The sequence below is a fragment of the Dromiciops gliroides genome, chromosome 2, assembly GCF_019393635.1.
Source record: "Dromiciops gliroides isolate mDroGli1 chromosome 2, mDroGli1.pri, whole genome shotgun sequence".
Taxonomy (NCBI): Eukaryota; Metazoa; Chordata; class Mammalia; order Microbiotheria; family Microbiotheriidae; genus Dromiciops; species Dromiciops gliroides.
Window position 1 is genome coordinate 465,504,467 of NC_057862.1, and position 26,165 is coordinate 465,530,631.

Sequence of the window (26,165 nt, forward strand, 5' to 3'; positions counted from 1 at the left end):
CATAGGTGACTTTCAGTCACCCTGAGGACTAGTTCCCATTTATAGCAGCCTCTTCTTTCCAGAGATCCTCCAAAACTCTTACCTAGGATTTCACCATCTGCACTAATATTCACAGAGCCATCATAAGCTCCCAGGCCCCTGCAGAGAGAACACCACCATGAGAATCGTCCAGAGGAACTAATCCTTCTCCCCATTCATCCTTGCCCTGGGACTGACGACATCTTGAATGGGAATCAGTGCCCCACCTCTCCCCTGTCAGCTGATCTCACCCCAGTGCTCAAGCCCACTTTAGACCTTCTCCCCAACTCGGGTTCCCAGGCCCCACCTCCTGACCCAGGCCCATTGCTAAAGCCTTACCCTTTGGGGCATTTGATATTGGCCTTGTCCTCCAAAAACCAAGGCAGGTACTTGTGGAACTGCTCCTCGGAGGGTTTTGAAGTACCTGTGCACTTCCGTAAGCAGGTAAGGATACCTGTGGGGAGGTAGGACTTTTCTTAGTCCTCTTCCTTCCTAACCTCTTTGCTGCATCAAACATTGTTAAATTGCCAAGAATCAGAATCACAGAGGTGTTATTTGAGTTAGAAGGAACTTCAGTATCCTTCTGGTCCAACCCATAGCCAAAAAGAAGTCCCACTATGACAACATACTTTACAAGTGGTCATCCAGACTCTGTTTAAAGACCTTTAAGGGTAAAGCAGCTACCTCTACCAGTTGTGGCAGCCAATTAATCCCCTTTTTAGATGGATCTAATTGCTAAATGTTTCCTGACATGAAGATTAAGTTCACCTCTTTACAACTTTCATACCTCATTCATGATTCTGCCCTATGGAGCAACAGAACAGCAATCTTCTCTTCACCAGGCTAAATATGCCCAATTCCATCAACCGATTCTCATATGTTGTCATGTCAAGACCCTTCACCATTCTGGTTGCCCCATTCTAGATACTCCCCAGCTTTCTGTAACACTGTTCTCTCCTGGTCCTTCTCCTACCCCTCTCACCATTCCTCAGTCTCATTAACTGGACCATCATCCATATCACACCCCGGATGCATGAATGTAGCCCAGGGCTCTGTTGTGGGTCCTCTTTTCCTCTCTTTCTTCTCCTTTTCTCAGTAAGCTCATCATGTTTTTAATTATTACTTCTATGCAGATAATTCACAGATCTTTATAGTCAGCCCAATCTCTCTCTTTAACCTCAGTTCTACATTATCAACTGCTATAGGAAATTCCCAACTGGATATCTCTTAGGCATCTCAAACTCAACATGTCCAAAATCATGATCTTCCCCTCCAAAAAAAGCCTCCTATCATCCTAACTTCCTTATTCCTATTGAAGATGCCACAATCCTTCCAATCACCTAGTATCACAGCCTCAAAAATCATACTCAACTCTTTCCTATTGAGGATACCACCCCATCAAATCAATTGCCAAGTCTTCTTAACTCTACTTCTTGTTGTCCCCTACTCATGTGACTAGCACTCATTTTATCACTAGCACTAATTTATCACCACCCCCTTTGACTTTTGCAATAGCCTACGGGGCAGCTAGGTGGCACAGTGGATAGAGCACGGGCCCTAGAGTCAGGAGTACCTGAGTTCAAATCCAGCCTCAGACACTTAACACTTACTAGCTGTGTGACCCTAGGCAAGTCACTTAACCCCAATTGCCTCACTAAAAAAAAAAATAATAATTTTTTAAAAAGCAAAAAAAAAAAAAAAGCAATAGCCTACTATCAAGATAGTAGGAGACACTGTGTTTTCCAGAGCAAAGGCCTGGCAAGCAAGCTGTACCCTGAGCTTGGCATAACAACAATCCTTTGTACTTGCTCTCTGGATGATCTCACCCTCTGGCAAAATCCTATAATTACTGTCTTGCTTTGACCAGCACCAGGTATTCTTTAAGCTTGGACAAGTACCTGCTATATCCATGTTTGGATCATGAAGCTCTGTTATGAATCAAACTTGTCTCATTATTGTTGTTACCCCTCATTATCAGGGCTACAGCTCACTGTGTAGCCATTGGCATAAGTATTGAGGTTTAGAGTGAGTCTCCCAAAAGGGGTGGGGCCCCAGCACATGTGTCTATAGCCTCTCCTTGCTTGCAAGCCATTTCACTTTGAAATTAAACATTTGTTTGATTTCTGACTCTCCTATTTCTAGACTGTTCAGCTCTGGCCATCCACAGGTTAGAGGTCTGTTCAGTCCAGTTGATATTACTAATTTGTCTCCCTGCCTCAAATGTTCTCTTTCTATTCCATCCTCCATGAAATTGCCAAATTAAAATCCCTAAAGCATGGATCTGACCATATTATCCTTTTGCCCAAGAAGTTCCATTGGCTCCCTTTTTCCTCGAGGATAAAATACAAACTCTTCCATTTTGTTTTTAAAGGCCTTCATCATATGGCTTCAACCTCTTTTTCCAAACTTTTTTCATATAAAACCCCTTTACACACTCTACATTTAAGCCATATATTCATCATTCCATCTTATCTCTTAATGCTTTTGAATAGGCTGTTCCCTATGCCTACAATGTACTCCCTCCTTATTTTGTCCACATAGAAATCCAAACTGCCTTCGACCACATAAATCACCAACATTTCTATATACTACCAACAAAACCCTGTAGGAAGAGATAGAAAGAGGCATTCCATTTTTAAATTAACTGCAGACAATACAAAATACTTGGGAGTTTACCTGCTAAGACAAAATGAGTAACTATATGAAAACAATTACAAAACACTTTGGACATAAAGACAGATCTAAATAACTGGAGAAATATTAATTGCTCATAGAGAGATTGAGCCAATGTAATAAAAATTACAATTCTACCTAAATTAATTTACTTATTCAGTACCATACCAAACTACCAAATAATTCATTTGTAGATCTAGAAAAAATAATAACAAAATTCATCTGGAAGAACAAAAGGTGAAGACTATTGAGGGAATTAATGAAAAAAATGTGAAGGAAGGCATCCTAGCAGTACCAGAATTCCAGCTACATCACAAAATGGTAACCATCAAAACAATCTGGTACTGGCTAAAAAATATAATGGTAGATAAATGGAATAGATTAGGTACACAATTCATAGTAATAAATGAACATCATAATCTAATGTTTGATAAACCCAAAGATTCAAGATTTTGAGCTAAGAACTCAAAATTTAAGGGGGCAGCTAGGTGGTGCAGTGGATAAAGCACCAGCCCTGGATTCAGGAGGACCTGAGTTCACATCCAGCCTCAGATACTTGACACTAGCTGTGTGACCCTGGGCAAGTCACTTAACCCTCATTGCCACGCCCCAAAAATAAAAAACAAAAACCAAAAAAACAAACAAAAAAAAGAACTCAATATTTGACAAAAATTGCTTGGAAAATGGAAAAGTATTTTGGCAGAAACCAGGCACAGATATAATTTGGAACTCAAAACTTTAAATAAAATGTTTATTATTATTTTTAAAAGAAGCATAAAATATTTTTAACAGGTTTTTTTGTAGTGGCAAAGAATTGGAAATGAAGGAATGCCCATCAGTTGGGGAATGGCTGGATAGTTGTGGTATGTGACTGTGATGAAATACTATTGTGCTGTAAGAAATGTCAAGCAGGATACTTTCAGAAAAATCTGGAAAGATGTACATGAACTGATGCAAAGTAAAATGAGCCAAACCAGGAGAACATTGTACACAGTATTAGCAATATTGTAAGAATAATTAACCATGAAAGACTTAGCTACTCTGATCATAACAATGATTGAAGATAATTCTGAAGGACTCATGATGAAAAATGCTTTCCACCTCCTGAGAGAGAGCTGATAATCCCTGAGTGCAGATTGAAGCATGTTTTTTCACTTTCTTTTTCTTCCTTTTTTTTTTTGCAATGTGGCTAATATAGAAATATGTTTTTCATGCTTTCACATGTAAAATGGTTATCATATTGCTTGGTTTCTCGGTGGGTGAGGGAGGAAGAGAATTTTAAACTCAAAATTTTAAAAATAATAATTCTAATAAATAAATAATGAATTTAAAGAAAGAAAAAAAATCTCAATCCAAGTGATACCTCTTATAGGAAGCCTATCTAGATTTCCCCAATGGCAAGTATCCCCCACTCAAAAAAAATTACTTTGAATCTACTTCATTTATGTTTTGTATCTAATTTTCTCTGTGCATGTATGTTGTTTTCCTAGAATTCGATAGAATGTAATCTCTTTGAGAGTTTTGTCTTTCTATCCCTATAGTCTGTCACATAGTATTTAATAAATGTTTGTTGAATGAATCAATTGAGTCCCTTGAAAGAAATAACAATATCTCCTAGACCTCCCCCAAAAGAGCAGGACTCACCTGCAGTAGAAGGACAAAAGGTGTTGTTTCTATAAAGACGACAGCACTCCGAGATGGGTGACAGCCAGTCAATGAAGTCATCCACCCAGGAGGAAGCTGGGATAGCCAGATAAGACCTTAGGAGCAAATGAGTCAAAGCAGAAGAGGATGAGAGGACAATGAGCTGGCAGGTAGTGGTGTGCTGGTAAATACTTAACAACCTTCCCTCCAGGGGAAAAAAATGTACATACAACACCCTCAAGTTCAATCTGAATTATTAACATTTTCTCCATCATTCTCTAAAGTTCAGACAATCAACAAAACAACAAATAAAGCCCTAGCAGTTGCCAATTTCCAAGATGTAAATGTCAACAATGAAAATCTAACAACTGTCTCCCAAGAGCCAGTTGGAATTGCCCCTAGCACATTCTTGCCTGTAAACCAGAGAAAGTACCTCTCCACTGTTTTCCCATTTCTCCCTTTTGGCATCCTGTATTCTCCAGATATCTAATGTCTTCATGCTATCTCTCCCTCCCTCCCTCCCCACCTATGGTGACCCACCCAAGCCTGTCTTCCTATGCTCCATGTTCTGGACCTATCCCTTCCCTCATCAATATGGATCTCCAATTACTTTAGGATATTGCTTGATACCTGGGTAATTATTCTAAGCAAATGAATTAATGGTTTATAATGGTTTGCTATGTTATCCCTCTACAATAAAATTTAAAGTTTAACAGGACTATTATATCTTAACTGAAATGAGTCACGAGGGAATTCCAGGAACCATGACAAGCTGGGGAGTGAGGGTGGGTAGGGTTAGTAGAACAAAGAGGCTTTTGAGTTCATTTCCAATCAGAGACATAGATAGCCCCCTCCTCCTAGAGAAGAGAAAGGTGGACATACAAGGAAGATGGCCTAACTCACAGAATTTCTGAAGAGGAAGGAATTTTGGTGGCAATATTGTCCTACCCATACCTGAAAAAATGCTCCCACTATATCATACTCGGTAAGTGGTCATTGAGACTCTGCTCCAATGAGGAAATTGTTATTACCTGGAGCAGCCCTTTCTACTCCAGGATATCTCTAACTGTTAAGAAGTTTTTCCTAACATCACACCTAAATTTGTCTCTTTGAAACTTCCACTCATGGCTCTAAATTCTGCCCTTTGGGTGTTAAAGGTTAAAGGCATTGCACCATCTCACATAACAGGTGCTTAATCAATGCTTGCTGATTGATTACTGTCCAATCCCTCTTCTCCAAGACATCTCTTGAAGTTATTGAAGGCAGCTATGTCCCCCCCGAATCTTCTCTTCTCCAGGCTAAGCATCCTCCCCAATTCTTTTAACCAATCTTCATTCAGCATGAACTCAAAGACTTTCATTATCCTACTTATCCTCTCCTGGACATTCTCCAGTTATCAAGGTACTCCCTAAACCACATTGCCTAGAACTGAGCACAACATTCCAGATGAGGTCTAAACAGGCAATGGTACAGAAAAGGAAGTCTGAAATAAAGGAGGTAAGTAGGAGGGGGAGTCTGAGTCAAGAAGTAAGGAATGATGGTGTGAATACTCACTCTTTGGGGAAATCTGTGGCATACTGGATCTTCTGGGTGAGGGAGTAAGCATTGCAGCCAGAACTGGAGCAGATAGAATTCATGCCATCCAAGCTTGAAAAGTTATAGCCAGAAGTGGTCACAAAATAAACGGGCACTCCAACTTCAAGGTAATGGTTAAGGAAGTGGAAGTAATTCAGAAGATATGAATCCTGGGATGGATAAGAATTTGGCTTAATGAATCCTTCAAAGCTCAGACTCCATCTTGAAGAGACCTCTTCAAACCCAATTTGCACACATGCACAAATAAATATGCACCCGTTCTAATAGAGACATTTAAGTAAGCATACACTCATGTGTGCCTGTTCTCTCTCTCTCTCTCTCTCTCACACACACACACACACACACACACATACACATACACACACACAACCACATAGCTGTACTCAAATTCACAACTATGCTCATTCAGTCTTTCTCCACTAGTTCCTTCCTCTCCACTTTCAAACACAGGATAATGGAATTAGTCCTGCCCCTTCATACCCTTCATTTTATAGTTAGAACACTGAGGCCCAGAAAGATTGAGTTGGCCAAGGTCACATAAGTAGTAAGTAACAAAGCCAGAATTTGAACCCATGTCCTCCAACAACAAATCTAGTACTCTTTCTCCTGTACCATGCTACCTCTCCCTTAATTCACTCAGGTCCCCAATAGAATGTAAACTCCCTGAAGGAAGGAACTGTTTTGTTTTTGTCTTTGTACCCCCAGTGCCTTACATGTGGTAGTCCCTTAATAGGCATTTGCTGAATTGAAATGAATTAGTTCTTCCTTATGTTGAAAAATATTTTTTTAAAACCCTTGACCCTAGATCTGACCTCTGTCTGCTATTCTATTTATAATCTCCTTTAAAAAAATCATTTTGGGGGCAGCTAGGTGGTACAATGGATAGAGCAATGGCCCTGGATTCAGGAGTACCTGAGTTCAAATCTGGCCTCAGACACTTGACACTTACTAGCTGTGTGACCCTGGGCAAGTCCCTTAACCCTCATTGCCCCACCCCCCAAAAAAAATCATTTCTAAAGCTTCTATAATTAGTAGGCCACATTCATTGCTTCTACTTCTTCATCAAAATTTTTTCTTTAACCCTCTTGGATCTAGGATTCCACATTTTCACTACCCCACTGAAACTACTAAATCAAAGATTACCACTGACCTCTTAATAGTCAGGTTCAGTGGCTTTTTCTCACATCACTTTCTTGATCTCTCTGAAGCTTTGGACACCTCTGACCATCCCCTTCCCTTCTCTTGGCTTCCTTAATGCTGTTTTATCCTGATTCTCTTTCTCCCTCTGTTCCTTTTCTGTCTCTTTTCCTGTCTTGTCTTCCCCATCTTGATCACTATGGACAATCACCAAAGGTTCAGTCCTTAACCCTTTACTCTTTTCTGTTTACACTTCTTCCCTATATTCCCTTTACTGATTTCCCTCCAATACCTCCTCTCTCCCAATTTTCACTCTATGCTTGACTTTCTTCTGTATCTCTAGACCTGCATTTCAAACCACCTTCTGGATATATTTACCTCCTGTAACCTCAAATTCAACATGTTTATACATGAACTTGTCTTTCCCCCAAACTCTTCCTCCTCACTTCTCTGTTTCCATTAATGGCACCACCCGTAAACCAGGTTCAGAACCTTGGGATCATCTCTTATTTCTTCTTCTCTCTGTCATAGACACTGAGTTGCTAAGTCCTACTTATTCTATCTTCACAATATGTCTTCAATCCATTCTCTCCTTTCCATTCCCTTTTCTACCACCTTAAATCAGCCTCCTACCTGATCCCTACTACCTCCAGTGTTTCCCCCACTAGCTTACTGCTGCTATATTAATATTCTGAAAATACTATTTTTATCATGTTTCTCCCCTGCTCAAAAACCTTCACTAGCTCCCCTATTACCTACAAGATAAAATTTAACCTCCTTAATCTGGAATTCAAGGCCCCAAATGACCTGCCTCTTTAGTTTTATCTCCCATTTATCTTCTACATGAACCCTCTACTCTAGTTAACCTGATCTACTCACTGCTCCAAACATTCTGTTCCCCGGTTTAGAATTCCTCCCCTTGTCTTCCATGAAGCTTTCTCAGATTATAGTGATATCTCCCTCCTCTGACTCATACTATCTATTTCATTCTTTTGGCAATGGTCATGTGTAAGATGTAGTTAGAAAGTCATGAGACTGATTTCCTAGATTTAGAGCTGCAAGTAACCTTAAAGGTCATCAACTCCAATGCTTTCATTTTACAAATAAAGACATTAAGGCCCAGAGGTGAAGTGTCTTGCTCAAGGCCACAGATGACAAAAACTGGGATTAAAATCAGGTCTTTAGACTGCAAATGCAGTGTATTTTCCGCTGTATCACCTCACTTTCTTATTTCCATGAGCCACAATCAAAAATTAGTGTCATTGCTTATAGTCAGTCACACTTCGACATTGAAATATGCTACAGTGTGCAGTGCTAGATTCAGAATCGGAGGACCTTGGTTCATATCCTTCAACTCCCTGGGCCTCAATTTCCTCATATGTGAAATGAAGGAATTGGACTAGATAAATTCTCAGAGCCTAAAGTCCCTTGTAGTTTTAAATCTAATAATCCTATGATTCTTTGTTGTTTTCATTTGACATTTTCAATTTTTCGTTTATGCTTTGTCTTCCCAACCAGGTTATAAGCATCTCGAAGACAGGGACCACATCTTATATCCCTTTGTACACCCCCTAGCACAATGTCTTGTACAAATTTGGAGCAAATAAAACATCTGTTGGTTGATCTCCTAGAGCAGTTTTTAATCTGGAGTCTGTTAACTTCTTGTTGTTGTTTTAAATATTTGATAATGATTTTAATATAATTGGTTTCCTTTATAAATCTAGGTATTTTATCTATTTAAAAGCATTATTTTGAGAAGAGGTCTATAGGCTTCACAAGACCACCAAAGGAAAGCATGAGACAACAAAGTTAGGAATCCCTGGACTGGAGACTTTCCCTAGAAACAGAGGAAGCTTCAAAGGGAGAATAGTCTAGGAAGAGTGGTCTCCAAATGTTTTTGATTGCATAGTTCTGTCAGTAAAAACAATTGAGCACAATATCCACAGACATGAGTATTTATTTATATTTTCTGTACTTATTTCTAAGTCATAGAGAGGTACTACTATACTCATAATTATATCCATTATAAAACTAATACAAAATATGCATTTTAAAAGGATGAACTAAAGATGAAATAATAGTTAAACTTAGAGTCTAAAGGGATCCAAGAAGGGAGTAACATGGTCAATACTATGGTTTAGGAAAGAACAGAATGGAGAAGGAGACAGGCTTGGGGCAGAGAGATTAATAAGGAGGTAATTGCAAAGATCCCCATGAGAGAAGGTAAGAGTTGTGTTGTAGACAAACCCCACGATTATCTATTGTGGGAAAGGTAGGATTTGGCCCATCTTCACACCCTCCTATCGCTCGTTTACCCATTTCTAGGGATCAGGCCAATGCTTCCACTTTGGAGACCAAATGGCTAGAGAACATTGAGTGGGAATATAGAGGTGGGGAGGGGTCCAGTCAGTGCAAAGAGAACCATCTCACCTCAGGTAGTGCCAGCTCCTGATCCAGCCCCACATTGACCTGGCACATGTAATAGAGGCTCACACCAAATAGGGCCATGAATAGCCCAAGCTAAAAGGAAGAACAGTTGGTAAAAATGGCAAAATCTTTTCTGCGTGGAGTCCCTTGGACCCAGCATCCAGAATTGTGGGGAGAGTTCTCCTCCCAGCCACTGGGATTTCCCTCAGGGAACTTAAACGCTTTGGGAAGTAGCTTATAAAGCCACCTCCACAGAGGTGTACCTCACAATAGTGCTCATCTCCCATGAACCCAGGTTCCTTTCATCCCCCACCCCTTGAACTACTTTTCCCCCAGATTAAAAAAGCAATCTAGTGTGTATCCTCTGAGGGGCTAAATATAGAAGCAAAAACAGTTCTTGAAAATAGACACTATGGAAGAAGGAAGGACAAAAACTTAGGCTGATGATCATAACTGAGGCATTGCCCAAGGATCTCTCTTGTATCCACAAGTTCTTATGAGTCTCAGTGGGCAATGTACACCACGGAGGCTAATAAAGCCCTAAAATAAGTGAATATAGCCCCTTTTCATACCCCCTCTGGTCTAGTCTCCAAGATGACAGATATGACAAATGATATGACCCAGAAAAAAAGACTTTTCCTTGCATTTTGAGCTGAGATTCTAGGATTCCCAATTAGGCCAGATCTAGGGAGTTCCCAAAATCTGGTCTCAATCTCTGCTCTCACTTGAGACCCAGCATCTCCTTGTCCCTTGGAACTGCTCCCAGTTCCTCCCCTTAGAGCTCACCACAATGATCCGGCTGAATCCATGCAGCAAGAAGGGGGCGTAAAATGTACGGAAAAAGCCAAGTAGGAAACTTTCATCCCGCTGTGAGGGAGGCGATTTCCTAGGGCTGGCACAGCAACAGACATCCATGCGGGAGGCCTAGGAGGGTCAGGGGAGAATCCTCATCAGCACAGGGGACTAATAGGTCTTCAAGAATAAATTTGATTCCATCAACATGCCTAAAATAGAACTCATTATCTTCCCAGCCCCGCCCCTCTTGAACCCACTCCTCTCTCGAACTTTCCCATTTCTTTCCCATCCTTCCAAATCATCCAGGTTTGAAACCACAGAGTCATCCTTGATTCTTCCCTTTCCCTCACACCTCAAGCCTCCCGCCCCCACCCCCACCCCTCTATACAGTCAGATGGAGAGTTTAGTAGATTCTACCTCCACAATCTCTCTCCCATTTGTCCTCTTATCTCTACTCACACAGCCTCTACCCCAATTCAGGACTTCATCCCTTCTCTGTTGGTCTATAGCAACAGTCTGCCAATTGGACTCTCAGCTTCCTGTCTCTCCCCTCTTCATACCTCCCTTCACACAGTTGCCAAAATAATCTTCCTCAAGAATAAGTCTGCACTTGACACTAGCTATGTGACTCTGGGTAAGTCACTTACCCCTCATTGCCCTGCAAAAAAGCAAAACAAAACAAAAAAGAATAAGTCTGACCGGGTCAGCTAGGTGGCCCAGTGGATAAAGCACTGGCCCTGGAGTCAGGGGGACGTGAGTCCAAATCTGGCCTCAGCCACTTGACACTTACTAGCTGTGTGACCCTGGGCAAGTCACTTAACCCTAATTGCCTCACCCCAAAAAAAAGAAAAAAAAAAGAAGAAATCTGACTATATCACCCCCTTTCTCAAGAAACTTCATTCATTCCCAATTGCTTCTAAGATAAAATAAGAACTTCTCAATTTGTCACTTAAAGCCCTCCAAAAGTGGACCCCAGGCTGTCTTTCCAGGCTTATTAAACACATTACTTCTCTTGGTTCAATACACATTCTAGCCTACCCAGCCAGCTTGCCAGTCCCTGAACTCACCATTCCATCTTCTGCCACTGTACCTGAAATGCACTCCCTTCTCTCCTCTACAATTAGAATCCTTCAAAGCTGTCAATATGTCACCCCCAGTGGGAAGTCTCTTCCAATGCCTTAGTTATTAGCATTCACGCCTTCCTCAAATGATCCCAAATCTACTTCTCTATTCTTTCTTTTTTTTAAATTAAGTTTTTATTTATACCTTTTTTACATCATCATAGATTTCCCCAGTATCCTTTCCCTTCCCCCTCCAAGAGAGTCATCCATATAACAAAAAGTATTTTTAGAGACAAAAAACAAGAAAAAGAAGAGGAAAGAATGAGTAAAACCAATCAATACATTGAAGAAGTCTGATAACATGTTCAATGCACAGCATTTGTGGACCTCCCACCTCCAGAAAGGGTGCCTTGCAGGTGACCTCTCATAGCTCTTCATTTGAGTCATTCTTGATCTTTATAATCTTGCTACATTCACTTTGGGGGTTTATGTGGGGTTGTCCTTTCCATTTATAGCTAACTATATTTTGATACAATTGCTTTGCCCTGTAATCCTTTGTATTTTATATCAACTGAAATAATTCTGAAAAGGGGTCCACAGGCTTCGCCAGAGTGCAGTGGTCCATGATTCCAAAAAAAATTAACAATCTACAATCAGTTGTAATCTCACTTTTTTTTTTTTTGCGGGGCAATGGGGGTTAAGTGACTTGCCCAAGGTCACACAGCTAGTAAGTGTCACGTGTCTGAATCTGGATTTGAACTCAGGTCCTCCTGAATCCAGGGCTGGTGCTTTATCCACTGTGCCACCTAGCTTCCCCCTGTAATCTCATTTTACATATAAGGAAAACTGATATTCAGGAAAGTTAAGTGTACTCATCTATTTAGAATATGAGCTCCTTAGGGGCAAGAATCCTAGCTTTAGAGCTGAAAGAGAATTTATAAATCCCTAATCCAACTCCTACATCTAATAGATAAGGAAACTGAGGCTCAGAGAGGTTAAATGCTTTTCCCAGGCTTGCACAGCCCACCTGAAGAATTTCAGCCAGAGGTGGGTTTTCCACCCAATTCCAAGTCCTCTCTGTCATCCTGCCTCTGTTCTGTCTTTGCAGATCCAGTACCAAGCACAGAGGTGATTGTTTTGGATGGGATTTCCCTTATTGCTTTCTTCTTCCCAGAGTAAAGAAGGTAGCCTTTTATTTTACTTTGGTCTTTGTACCCTTCCAGTGCCTACTACAGTGCCTGGCATCTAGCAAGTGCTTAATAAATGCTTGTCAACTGACTTGATTCTCTCCCTCTCCATCACACCCTGCCCTTGCCCTTGCCCTCAGAGACCTTCCTCCTTTTCTCTATTGCTATCGGGATGATAATACCCCTTAACTCCCAGAGTTCCCCCCCACCCTCACCTCCAAGAGCTCCCTACCTCTTCTCTCTTGGTGTCCAAGGAGAGCAAGGCAACAAAGGCTGACATCTGTAGTAGGAAATCAAGGATAATCGCCAAGCCAGCTGTCAGAGCAAAGGTACGCACAGCTGGCATCTGGGTCAGTGCACCTGATGGAGGGACAAGCAGAAAGTGAGAAGATAGTGTTATTGAAAGGAGATGGGGGTGGGGAGCTGCTAGGTGGCACAGTGGATAGAGCATCCGCCCTGGATTCAGGAGGACCTGAGTTCAAATATGGCCTCAGACACTTGACACTTACTAGCTGTGTGACCCTGGGCAAGTCACTTAACCCTCATTGCCCCCGCAAAAAAAGAAAAGAAAAGAAAGAAAGAAAAAGAAAAAAAAGAAAGGAGATGAGGGAGCAGTGCTGGAAATGGGGCTAGAACAGAACCAAGGGGCTGGGCCAGGGGCTAGACAACAGGATACGGCAGTAAACAATTGTGCTCAGAGCTAAGATAAAGAACTGACTGACATTTAAAACTGTGCTTTGGACTAATTTTCCAGACTCTTTCAGAGTGTTCTAGCATGAATCAAGTGACCTCAGGGGCTTCATAGAGCTAGGGAACAAAAATAGAAATAACTTTCATTCACATACCCCTCTAAAGACTTTTCCTACCCATCATGTGAGGTAGGTAATACAAACACTATTATTAATATAGAATAATGGAATGAATATTGGATTTGGAATTGTAGAGTTGGGTTCAAACCCTCACTCTGTCACTTACAAATCTGTTTGACTTTCAAGTAAGTCACCTCTCTGAACCTCAGTTTCCTCATCTGTAAGATGAAAGGGTTGAACTAGATGACCTTTAAGATTCCCTCCAACTCACTGTGAATGACTGAACTATTCTCAACAATACAATGATCCAAGACAATCCCAAAGGACTATTGATGAAACATACTATCCACCTCCAAAGAAAGAACTGATATTGATAGAACACAGACTATTTTCATGCTATTTTTACTTTCTTTCATTTTTTTCTTTTTTCTTGTACAAAATGCCTAATATGGTAATGTTTTACATAATCACACATGTATAACCCATATCTGATTGCTTACCACCTTAGGGAGGAGGGAGGGGAAGGAGGGAAGGAGCTATAAAAATTGGAATTCAACACTATAAATAAAAATTTCTATTACTTAAAAAAAAGATTCCCTCCAACTCTGTTTCATTTTTTCCAATTACATGTAAAGATAATTTTCAACACTCACTTTTTGAAAGATTTTGAGTTCCAAATCTGTCTCCCTCCCACCCCCCCCTCCCCAAGATGGCAAGTAATCTGATTTAGATCACACATATGAAATAGTGTAAAACATTTCCACATTAGTCATGTTGTGAAAGAAGAAACAGAATGAAAGGAAAAAACACAAAAAAGTGAAAATGGTATACTTTGATTTGCATTCAGACTCCATCAGTTCTATCTCTAGATGTGGATAGCATTTTCCATCATGAGTCTTTTAGAATTATCTTGGATTACTGTATTGTTAAGAAAAGCTAAGTCAATCATAATTGATCATCACACAATGTTGCTGTTACTGTGTAAAATGTTCTCCTGGTTCTTCTCGCTTCACTCACCATCAGTTCATGTTAGTCTTTCCAGGTTTTTCTGAAATCCAAGTTCTTACCATGTCTTATAGAACAAGGGTTCCATTACATTCATATGCCACAGTTTCTTCAGCCATTTCCCAATTGATGAGGATAACCTCAATTTCCAAATCTTTGCCACCACAAAAGAGATGTTATAAATATTTTTGTACATGTGAGTCCTATCCACCACCACCACCCCTTTTTAAAAAATCTCTTTGGGATACAGACCTATTAGTGATATTGCTGGATCAAAGTGTATACAGTTTTATTAACTTTGGGGCATAAGAACTCAATATTTTTAAAAGTTATGAGAAATAAGTATTAGTAATAAATATCTTGGAGGACCCAGTGATCTCCCCTTCTTTCTTAGTGCCTTCTCCCCACTGCTCCCCCTACTCAAAGTCAAGTTCTCCTTGAGAGATTCCATCAAATCTCTTCACCTAGGTCAAGCCCAAGTCAAGCTTACAAAGGGGTATTGGGTAGAGACAGATTCTCTTGTCTAGGTAGTTGAAGGATTTTGGCCTTCATCAAGATGGAAACTATTTTGGATGAAGAGTCTTACATTCTTTCTCTGATTTCATCTTACCAAGAGTTGAGTGCCCTGAGTCAAGTTTCCCCACACTTTGTAACCCTCCTCTAATCATGTCAACCAATTAGATTTGATTGCTATATGATGGCACTTCTACAGCTGGGAGAATATATGAACTATAGCCTCATTGTCATTAGGGGTTTTTGGTCTGAGAAAGACAGCCAATAGACCTTCTTTTATTAATAACCTGCCAGTCTATTAATTCAATGACTAAATTACCCAGAAACTACATCTCTCCTATTTTTAATCATCACAAAACAAATTATTATCTAAAAATTCTTACATGTAATTGGAAAAAATAAAATATTTTTTAAAAAGAAGACATGACTAGGGGGATAGTTTCAGAAAAACCTGGGAATACCCATGTGAACCGTTTCAAAGTGAAGTGAGGGGCAGCTAGGTGGCACAATGGATAAAGCACTGGCCCTAAATTCAGGAGTACCTGAGTTCAAATCCAGCCTCAGACACTTGACATTTACTAGCTGTGTGAACTTGGGCAAGTCACTTAACCCCCACTGTCCCACGAAAAAACAACAACAACAAAGTGAAGTGAGCAGAATCCGAAGAACATTATACACAGTAATAGCAATATTGTAAGGACAATCAACTGCGAAACTTAGCTACTCTGATCAAGACAATGATCTAAAACAATTTCAAAAGATCCATGATGAAAAAAGTTACCATTTCCAGAGAAAACTGATGAACTCTGAGTACAGATTGAAACATCTTTTTTAAAAAAGTTCTATATTTGTATTGTTTCATTTTGTTTGTGTTTTCTTTTGTAACATACTAATATGGAAATAGGTTTCATATGACCTCACATGTATAATCAATATCAAAATGTTTGCCTTCTTGAGGAAGAAGGAGGGATGAGAGGAAAGGAGAGAATTTGGAACTCAAAGGTTTTTGGGTTTTTTTTGGTGAGGCAGTTGGGGTTAAGTGACTTGCCCAGGGTCACACAGCTAGTAAGTGTCAAGTGTCTGAGGCCAGATTTGAACTCAGGTACTCCTGACTCCAGGGCCGGTGCTCTATCCACTGCTCCACCTAGCTGCCCCTCAAATGTTTTTTAAATGATTGTTCAAAATTTGTTTACATGTAATTGGGAAATAGCAAAATAAATGAAAAAAAATGCAGAATCTATGTTTCTGGACTCCAAATCCAGGCCTCTTTTCAGTATACTACACTGCCTTTCCCAAAAAAGAGAAACTTTTCTGTTAGTCATTTCTTTTCTCTTCTAACTACAGATGCTGTTCTGATCTGCAATTCCTGAATCCCCTAAACACAGCTTCGTATCTTTTGGCAAGAATACCAGAGACACAGAAAGAGCACAGAATATTAGAGATTAAAAAGGGAGAAGTGGGAAGGAAAGAGAATAAGCATGTATATAGTGCCTACTATGTGCCAGGCACTGTGCTAAGCACTTTACAAATAGGGTTTTCAGGGATCATTTCATCAGTTTTTTACAGATGGAGAAACAGGCCACAAAATAGGGAATTGATTTTCCAAATCCTTATGGTTAGTGAGTGGAAGAGCTTTACCTAAAAAGAAACAGATGGCTTCAGAGAGACTGCAGAGGAGCATGCTGGGAGCCACACTGCCTAAGACTCGTCCAATATGCTCCTCCCGTTGTTCCCCTGGGAGACGTGGCAACCGCTGAAAGGAAAGAAAAAGGATAGAATGGTCTTTTTTTATGCATAGATCTGGTCATGTCATGCCTCTGTTCTAAAACCATCAGCGGCTCCCTCTTGAAGACTAAGTGAATTTGCCTACTATTCCAGGCCTTTTATAATTCAGCTTTATCTCAGATTACTCTCTTCAATGCACTCTCTGCTGCAGCTAAACCAGATTATTGCCTATCCTGATAGGACACATACAGTGCTCCCTACCCATGCCATACCCCAGACCTAGCCTGCCCTCCAGCTTCTTCTTTGCCTGATGAATTCTTCTTCATCTTTTAAAGCCTAATTCAAATGTCCCCTATGCCATGAAGTCATCCCTGACCTTTCCCCTCCTCTAATTGATTACAATTTCCCCCTCAGATGTCATCTAGCCAATCAAGTCTCTCTCAGCCTCCACATATCACTTTGTTTTATACCTCTCAGGGCATTTCTATTATAGATGTAGCTTTCTGTGTTTGTGTCTTAAGCCTCTCTTAAGCCCTATGAAAGTAAAAGCTATACCTTATTTAAACTTTGCATCCCCCAACTACCAAGCTCTACTGTGCTACCAGACACAATATGCCACTCCCAGAAGGTGCTTAATAAATGCTTGATGAATGAATGTTCTCCCTGAGGCCACCAACCTCCCACCAACTAGAAATGTACTACCTGTCTCTTCTCCCTGACACACATACATAATGGACTAATGGGCTCCTCTGCCTACACCATCAGCACCTTCATGCCATGGATCAGCTCCCACCATTGGCAGTCCAACCCCTTCAGAGCTCCCAAAGTACAGGTCAGCCCAAATCCTCCTTTAACTGAGTTTCAAATCTCCCTGAAGCCTTGACTGCTTCTAAATAGGGATGGCAAGTTTAAAAAAGATACCGTCCAAAACACGTATCTCAGCTTTCCCACTCCCTGGCCTACACAAAACCTCCCTGATGTTTTTCATACCTGATACTCAAGAACGAAAATGAAGATGTTGTCAGCTCCAACAGCAAGCACAAGGAAGGGAACGACTTGGATGATCACCATAGAAGAAGGGATGCCCAAGTAGGAGAAGAAGCCCATTGAGGAGAGAACAGATCCCAGCACCACCAGTACCCCACCAAGGCCCACAGTCACCTTGGAGTCCACCTGCAACAGAACCTGGTGCCTTAAGCGCCACACAAAACAGAGGAGCATGGAAAAGAGAACAAACAAGACCCAAGGGAAAAACTCACTCCTGTCTTCCTCCCGCCCAGCCATTCCTTCTCTCCATTCCTGAAGCCTTAGTTATCTCAAGGTGAACTTGCATGACCCCTCCTTCCAGAAGAGAAAAGGGAGATGCACCAGTCCCCAGACAGCCCCTGAACCCCCACCTCCCTATGGATTCCTCACCAGTATATGGGAACAGCTGGAGTATCTACCCAGGGCCAGAGCAATGTACAGGAAGACAATGGCGTAGCTGATGGCAAAGATGGGCAGGTCCTCAGCTGTGGTGCGGTTTATCTCATCTTCCAGAGAACGCTATGAATGGGCAGGTTGGGTTAAATTGAGGAAGGAACAGAAAGGGTTGGGGATTTGGGGGAAGAAAAGAGATCTCTGCTTAGGAGGCCAGGTGTACTCAGATGGAGTGAGGAGAAGCCACCTGGTTTGTGTCCTATACCTCTGCCATGAAAGTGACTTCAAAGGTGCCTGCTGTACGTTCCTGGAAGTCTCTCATCACCTTCAGAAAGCTGCTCTCCCAGAGCTGAGCTTGTGCTAGGCGGGGATCCCCAGCAGGGTAGTTGTTCAAGGAGAAGGTCAGGATAAGAGCCTCAGCACCAGAAAAATCCTGCCCTATGTAAAAGAGGAACTGGAACTATGAGGACCTTTGACCCCTTTCTCCTCAGCTTCCACAAGTTTCCTTCTTCCATTGGGGGCCTTATAAGGTCTGTCACAAGCTGACTCATCATCTCCTATCTCATCAGTCATCCCATCCCCTCCCAGGGCACCAGACCCCACAGCTTACCCTACTGCAGCTAGAGGAGAAGGTTTTGTCTAGCATTCTCCAGGCCCAAAGAGGGGGCCATCTGGGCATGGCAGAGAAGGCAGCAGACAGCAGGGGGTGGTACTCTGATGGTTTCAGGCCATAGCTTCTCCTCCCCCCATCTCAATATGACTGATGGCAAGGTCACAGCATTAGAGAATTATATAGCTATAGGGGACCTTGGTGACCATCTAGGCCAACCCATAACTAAAAAGGAATCCCCATTCTGACGTATCCAACCAGTCCTTGTCCAGCCTCTTCTTGAAAATCTCCAATGAGGGAGAATCCATTCTGTCTTTTTTTTTTTTTTTAAGTGAGGCAATTGGAGTTAAGTGACTTGCCCAGGGTCACACAGCTAGTAAGTATTAAGTGTCTGAGGCCGGATTTGAACTCAGGTACTCCTGACTCCAGGGCTGGTGCTCTATCCACTGTGCCACCTAGCTGCCCCGAATCCATTCTATCTTAAGGCAGGCCATTCCCCTTTGGGAAACCTCCAAAGGCAATTTTCCCTGAAATCAAGCCTCAATTTGCCTTTCTAACTTTTAGTTCCTGGTTCTGCCCACTGGGGCCAAAGAGAACAACCTTAATCCTTCTCTCACATGCTTGAAAACAACTAGCACATCCCCCCCATAACCTTACCATTCAATTCCTATGGGGAAAACTAAGATCATTTCTTGACTTTACTAGGATATTTCACACACCCCTTCCTTCAGGTTTCCTATCGCCAATCACCCTAAAATGCCCCACCTATTTTAACTGTGTCTTATGTGCCACTCTCATTTCCTCTTCTCTGGTCAGTGAGATGGCCTGTCCCTCTTACCCGTGTACCCTCCTACAGCAAGGAAGGGAAAGACAGGAGCCCCGTAATCAGCCATGCAGCTCAGACCCAAGGATGTGCCATCCTTGAACGTGAGTGGGGAACTGAAAGGGGAAATGAAAAGAGAATTTAGGGACTGGCAAACAACATCAGGCACTGCCACCTAACCTCTCACCCCCTTCCTTCTACTCCAGTGCAAGTACACAGCTTGCCACCCACCATGACATCTTTCAGCCTAGCCCTCCTACCCCCCACTCCCACTTCTCCAGCCACCACACCATCTCATGGAATCTGAGAATTTTGGAGTAGAGAGGGATCTCCAAGGTTATTGGTCCAACCCTCTCATTTTTGCATAGACTGCCCCGGCCATGCCTGGAATGCCCCCCCCCCTTCTATCTTTTAGAATCCTTAGTTTGCTTCAAAGCTCAGTTTGAACTCTACCTTTTATAAGAGGACTTTCTTGATCTTCCCCACCTGTTAGGGCCTTTCCCTGTCCCACTCCTATTACCTTATATTTATGTGTTTATTTTGCATCTATTGTGTATATATTTCAAAATATGTACATTTTGTTTTCCCCCCAGTTGAATGGAAACTCTTAAAGGGCAGAGACTATTTTTGTCCTTGTGTCTATCACAGTGCTGGTTCATAGACTCGTTGATTTTGCAAGTGAGCTCACTGAGGCCCAGAGTTTCAATAGTGGCAGAGCCAAGACTAGGACATGGGTCATTTCAATTCCAAGGTGTCTCTTTCGACCTCATCTCTCCTCTTAAACCTGTAATGGATTGAACTTCCCTAGGAAATAGGCACTCCTTGATGGACTTGGTTGCCTTTACCAAAGTAGGATCATATGCTCAAAGAGCGCCTTCTCCTTCCTGTCCTCCTTCAGCTCTCAATCCTAGTAACTTTTCCACGTTCATTTTGAAGCTCCAAAATATGTGTGGAGATGGAAGAGAAAAGAAAAAGCATTTCTATAGCAGCAACTCTGTGCCAAGTATTGTGCAAAACCACTTTACAAATACCTCACTTTACAGTATCTCATTTGAGCCTTACAACAATCCCTGTGAGGTAAATGCTCTTATTATCCACATTTTACACCTGAGGAAACTGAGGTGAAGTAAATTTGCCCAGGGCCACATAGCTGGTAAACATCTGAAGTTGAATTTGAGGTCTTCCTGACGTCACACCCAGCCCTTTACTGAGCCATTTGCTAAAAAGGTTGAGAGATAAGTACTTAGGACACTTAGGAATAGAAGCCAACAAGTTCCAAAAAACCAGAATCCAGCTGTGATCATCAAGGTCCCAGGAGAAGCATGGCATTGTCTGTGCCTCCTTAAAGAAAGGAGCTATCTTCTAAGGGGTCCCTATGGGCCCCAGTGTTCCTCAAGCTAACTTAGACTGTAGGGGTTAAGTTAGTAAAAAGTGGTATAGTTGGGGCAGCTAGATGGTGCACTGTATAGAGCACCAGCCCTGGATTCAGGAGGACCTGAGTTCAAATCCAGCCTTAGACACTTAATATTTATTAGCTGTGTAACCCTAGGCAAGTCACTTAACCCCAACTGCCTCATCAAAAAAAAAAAGTGGTATAGTGGAAACCAAGTGGACTAATAAGTGGCGGGGGTGGGGGTGGGGGTGGGGTGCAGAAACTCCTGTGGAATCAGGTCCATAGTGGGCTAGGGGACAGAGTTGCCAAGCCTAAAGATCTGGGCAGTAATTTCCCCAAATTCCCCTTATCATCTTTCAGTGTTCAGGAGGTATAGACCTCACACAGACAAGTCTAAAGGGTGTGTGTGTCAGAAGGACCTAATGAGGTGATAAGAACAAAGTTCTGGGGTAGAAGCCAGAAAACCCTGCCCCCCTGTAGGCTTTAGTCACATCTTTATGGGGCCCCACCATATAGACTCCCAGGGGCCTGGGATGTATTTTTCCAGGGATCAGGTTTCCATCTGCTAGACTCAGCCTCCATGAAGATGGTCAACAAGAGTGGGAATGTAATGGTAAGTCTTGACAGTATCAAGGATAGGCTTCCCTGATCTACTAAGAAACAACTTACCTAGACACCGCAGGGCCTCCATTTTCCTCATTTGCACTGTTCCCTAGCCTTCTCACTGTAGCCAAGGAAGCAGCATGAGCCTGAATCAGGGCAGGGAAAATGGAATAAAGGCAAAGACCTTATCTTTGATGTCAGGAGGCCCCCACGGTCAGAGCCTCTAGTTGTGTTGGCAGCTGGGTCAGAGTTTGTGAACTTTCCAAGCTGTGAACTTTGATAGATTTCTTGGCCAGAGTGTGAAAAAGGAGGAACATTAGATTAAAAAAAGAAAAAGAATTTTGCTTTTCAATTCTATTTGTCCCTTTGTGTGTTTCTGAACAGTCAAGAAGGCATGAAGGAGGGCAGCTAGATGGTGCAGTGGATAAAGCACCGGCCCTGGATTCAGGAGGACCTGAGTTCAAGTCCGGTCTCAGGCACTTGACACTTGCTGGCTGTGTGACCCTGGGCAAGTCACTTAACCCTCATTGCTCCACAAAAAAAAAAAAGAAGAAGAAGAAGGCATGAAGGAAGATTCCAGGGGGAAAGTGGAATGAATAGAGTTAAGATTGAGGCCTCAAGAAGACAATTAGAAAAGCAGCTTGGCGTGGTGCTTAGCAGGTAGCAGGTGCTTAACAAGTGTTTATTGATTGATCGACAGTGGATTGAGAGCTGGCCTTGGAATCAGGCCTAGGCTCTACTCCAGCCTTTGACTTTCACTGGTTGTTTGACCTGGGACAAGTCGCTTCACTTCTCAGTAACCCTGGGAAATGCACTTATATAACTATTGCTATGCTTTAGTAGAGGGGGGTTTTCCTCACCAAGAATTCCATACATCATTTAAATTATAAGGCAGGACACACAAACAAAGAAGACCACTGATTGTCTTCCTTGACCTTTTGGTGACCTTGGACAATAAGTTGTTTCCCCTCTCTGGACTTCAGTTTCCTCCTCTGTAAAATGAAAGCATTGAACTAGGTGGCCTCTAAGGTCCCTTCCAGCTCAGACATTCTATGAGGTCGCTGTTTTCAAAGGCCAGCCCTCTTGGTGGTACCTTGACAATAGCACCCGGTCCCTGGCTGTCTTCTCCTCTACACCAGGGCTTCTCAAACTTTTTCCACTCACAATCCCTTTTCACCTGAGAAATTTTTATGCGGCCCCAGGTATATAGACATATAAAATGGGTCCTGATTGGTGGGTGCCTCCCATGACCCCCTCTATCTAGCCAACCCCCACATGGTTCACTTTATATTCCATCCTACCCTGCTGCTGCTTGTGAAACCTTCCTGCTCTCCCTGCCAGCTCTGGAATCAAACTCAAAACATGCTCCGAGAAAGAGTATGTCAATCAATCCATTCCCCTATTGCTCCACTCACCATCTCTGTGACTTCATGAACTGGAACCTCCCTCCCTGGCCATCACTCTCCTATATATGCTGTCTTCCTGTGTTACAATGAAAGCTCCTTGAAAACATAAATTATCTCATTTTTGTATCTGTATCCCCAAAACTTTGCACAGTGCTCAGCACATAGTAGGCATTTAATAAATGCTTTTCTATTCATTGATAAAGGGCAGGACTTGAAGTCAGGAAGCCCTGGGTTCAAATCCTGCTTCTGACACTATCTGGCATGACCAAGGGCAAGTCATTTAAAGTCTCTGATCCCTCTCGATTTCCTCAGTCGTAAAAAAAAGGGAGAGTGACTTGTAGGACCTACCTCACAGGGTTGCTGTGAGCCTTAAATGAGAGAATGTCTGTCAAGTGCTTTGTGATCTCTAAAGTCCAATAGAATAATCAACTCTTGTTGGGGCTGTTGTTTATTTCCCCATGTGACCTTGGACTGATGTGGGTGGCAGTGGGCAAGTCAGCAGGGCTTTCTGAGTCCTAATTCTCCTTGTTGGCCCTCCCCCCCCCTGCCCCCAACCCCAAAGGATCTCACTTGGCACAGTAGAGAAAATGGTCTCTCCAGTTCACCTCAGCTGTGTGCCCCATCAGGGTCTGGTTGGCAGTAAGTAGGAAGTTGGTGCGGTTGCTTTGGAAGTACTGCAGCAAGCTGTTGATGCAGCAGTCCTCCAGGCTGGGGTTTTTGGGTTGGAGGGGTGCGTAGCAGATGTCCCGTAGAGAGATATTGCGTTGCTCTTCTTCTGACCAGACCTCCATGTGCCTCAGCTCTTCTTGCAGCTCCAGCAGCTGAAGGAGCAAGGTCTGGTTCAGAATGCCACTGAAATTCTTGGGTCCCAGAAGGAGGGAATCATAGGTATAGCTAGGCTGGCTAGGAGCTGTCAAGAACACCTGGTTGGTGCGGAAGAAAGGCCCAAAATAGCGGTCATGGAATTCCTTCTCCCTCCTGGCCTGGCTATTTGGAGCTGACCACAGTTCCACTGGATCTGTGGTCAGCTCCAGGAAGACCAGTCCACTTGCCAGTCCCAGTATCAGTACTGTGGAGATACACAAAACCACCTTTGGCCAGGAAGCCACCCATGTGCCCCAACTCTGGAACAGGTCACCAAGGACGATGTGGGCAAAGTAGCTGAATCGGTCAGAGCAACTTGTGTCCTTCTTGGGTTTCTCATCCTTTTTTTTGAGGCAGGAGTAAACCACAAGGAAAGTAAAGAATGAGATAAAGGCAGCACAAAGGAGGATCACCAGGACCAGCCCACCGTGCATCCTCCCTATGCGGAATGTTGAATCCAGCATGGGAGGCTGAGCAATGACTGGACAGGACGAGGCACAGTCCTGGCAAGAGCACACCCTGGAATCATTACCCCAAGTCTCATTGCAGCCTCGTATTTCTGTATCCAGGGCCTCCATCCCATCCCCTGGGACCCGGCCAGGCTCTAAGAGATGAAAGATAATTTCCAAGGGAGCAAGTCCATTTCCTGTGTCACCCTGAAAATTGAGCCAGCGCTGGGCATTACAGAGGTCAGAGCCGTATACACCACACATAGCACCTACAGCCAAGCCGCCAGTGGCAGGGACTTGTACCTTGCTGCAGGAGTCATAGGTCTTTTCTGCAAAACTCTGCGTGTAGAAAGCCTCATAGGCCACCACCTTGGAGAGGTTAGTCCCTGCAATGTCAGAGGTGCGGGTCACATTGATGAAAACACTCTGGTTGGGGCTACAAGTGTTCTGGCAGTGCAAGTTAACAAAGTTCTCGGAACAGGCTGGGCAGCGGGTGAGAAGGGCCTTGGTTACCGCCATGCTATTCTGCAGAGCCACCAGCTGTTTGGTGGAACAGCAGGCAAAAGTAGAATCAGGGCCTTGGTACAGGCTGGGGCAGACCTGCATTAAGAGCAGCAAATGGGCCCCAGAGAGCTTGCGTGCTGGAGTGTTGGATAAGCAAGACACATTGGATAGTTGGATGAGGCCACTGGACAACTCTGGGTTTTTTCCACAGTCGTCATAGAAGGCACACATACCGGCTTCGTGGACAGGGGTGTAGCTCTCTCCTTGGACCTGCGGAAGAGACCCATTAGAAATACACTCCTTAAAAAAAAAAAAAAAAAGAGGGGCAGCTAGGTAGCGTAGTGGATAAAACACCAGCCCTGGATTCAGGAGGACCTGAGTTCAAATCTGGCCTCAGACACTTGACTAGCTATGTGACCCTGTGCAAGTCACTTAACTCCCATTGCCCTGCAAAAAAAAAAAAAAGAAAGAAATATACTCCTGTGCCTGCCTCCCCTGGTGATCTGAAGCTGTCACCCAGTCTTAATTACAAAGACAGGCACAAACATTATGATCTTGCTCCCAAAGCTAAAGCTCTGGATGCCCTTCCTTTTGCCCCCCTCAGGGAAATTCTGTCTCTTTGTTTTATGGCAGGCTTCACTTCTCCATCTCAGTACCTGGGCAGAGTGTGGTCTAGTTAAACCAGGTGAGACTAGATGACACAGACAGTGTTAGTGCTGAGGAGTTGATGGTAAATCCAAGGACAGATGCATTCCCCTGTTGCCTCCTCCTCCCTCTCCCAATTTCCTGGACATTTTTTTCCTGTCTTCCTGGTTCTCTTTGAGCCTATGAGTTTTACCAAACTGTGGATAAGAGAATGGGAACTGTCTTGAAAATCTTTGAGCCAACAGCCTGTCCTCTGAAGATCCAAGAGAATTTCCATTTCTGATGGGAATTGTCTACTTAATAGGTTATGATATCTTCCAGAAAACTGGGCTAAGAACTTCCAGCCTTCTGGTCCCTTGAATTTGGCTAGACAAAGGGGTAAGCCTAGCACAGAGGAAAGAGTACTGGGTCAAGTCAAAGAGTCTAGGTTCAGGGGGAAGCTGGGTGGCACAGTGGATGAAGCACTGGCCCTGGATTGAGGAGGACCTGAGTTCAAATCCAGCCTCAGAAACTTGACAATTATTAGCTGTGTGACCCTGGGCAAGTCACTTAACCCTCCTTGCCCCGGGGGGGGGGGGGGGAGAGCCTAGGTTCAGATTCTGACTCTTACATTTACTTTCTGTGTCAATCACATTACCTCTCTCAACCTCAGTTTCCTCATTTGTTTTTTTTTGGTTTTTTGGTGGGGCAATGGGGGTTAAGTGACTTGCCCAGGGTCACACAGCTAGTATGTGTCAAATGTCTGAGGCCGGATTTGAACTCAGGTACTTCTGAATCTAGGGCTGGTGCTTTATCCACTGCGCCACCTAGCCGCCACCTAGCCGCCCCCTAGTTTCCTCATTTGTAAAATTAGAAGGTT

The 26,165-nt window shown here is 43.0% G+C and overlaps 1 protein-coding gene across 1 annotated transcript in view; it reads right to left on the reverse strand.

The window, feature by feature from the left end:
• Window positions 1–25,583, reverse strand: part of NPC1L1 (NPC1 like intracellular cholesterol transporter 1) — a 36,956-nt gene extending 11,373 nt beyond the window's left edge. Inside the window, exons 1-14 of the mRNA XM_043980989.1 lie at window positions 25,500–25,583; window positions 23,415–24,931; window positions 19,458–19,558; window positions 18,275–18,447; window positions 18,007–18,135; window positions 17,581–17,763; window positions 16,504–16,618; window positions 12,771–12,898; window positions 10,282–10,419; window positions 9,499–9,588; window positions 5,890–6,080; window positions 4,336–4,451; window positions 358–472; window positions 83–138 (exon numbers count right to left, since the gene is read on the reverse strand). Coding sequence (XP_043836924.1) covers window positions 83–138; window positions 358–472; window positions 4,336–4,451; window positions 5,890–6,080; window positions 9,499–9,588; window positions 10,282–10,419; window positions 12,771–12,898; window positions 16,504–16,618; window positions 17,581–17,763; window positions 18,007–18,135; window positions 18,275–18,447; window positions 19,458–19,558; window positions 23,415–24,931; window positions 25,500–25,583 — 3,136 coding nt within the window. The remainder of the gene's footprint in view (window positions 1–82; window positions 139–357; window positions 473–4,335; window positions 4,452–5,889; window positions 6,081–9,498; window positions 9,589–10,281; window positions 10,420–12,770; window positions 12,899–16,503; window positions 16,619–17,580; window positions 17,764–18,006; window positions 18,136–18,274; window positions 18,448–19,457; window positions 19,559–23,414; window positions 24,932–25,499) is intronic.
• Between the last annotated feature and the right edge of the window lie 582 nt (window positions 25,584–26,165).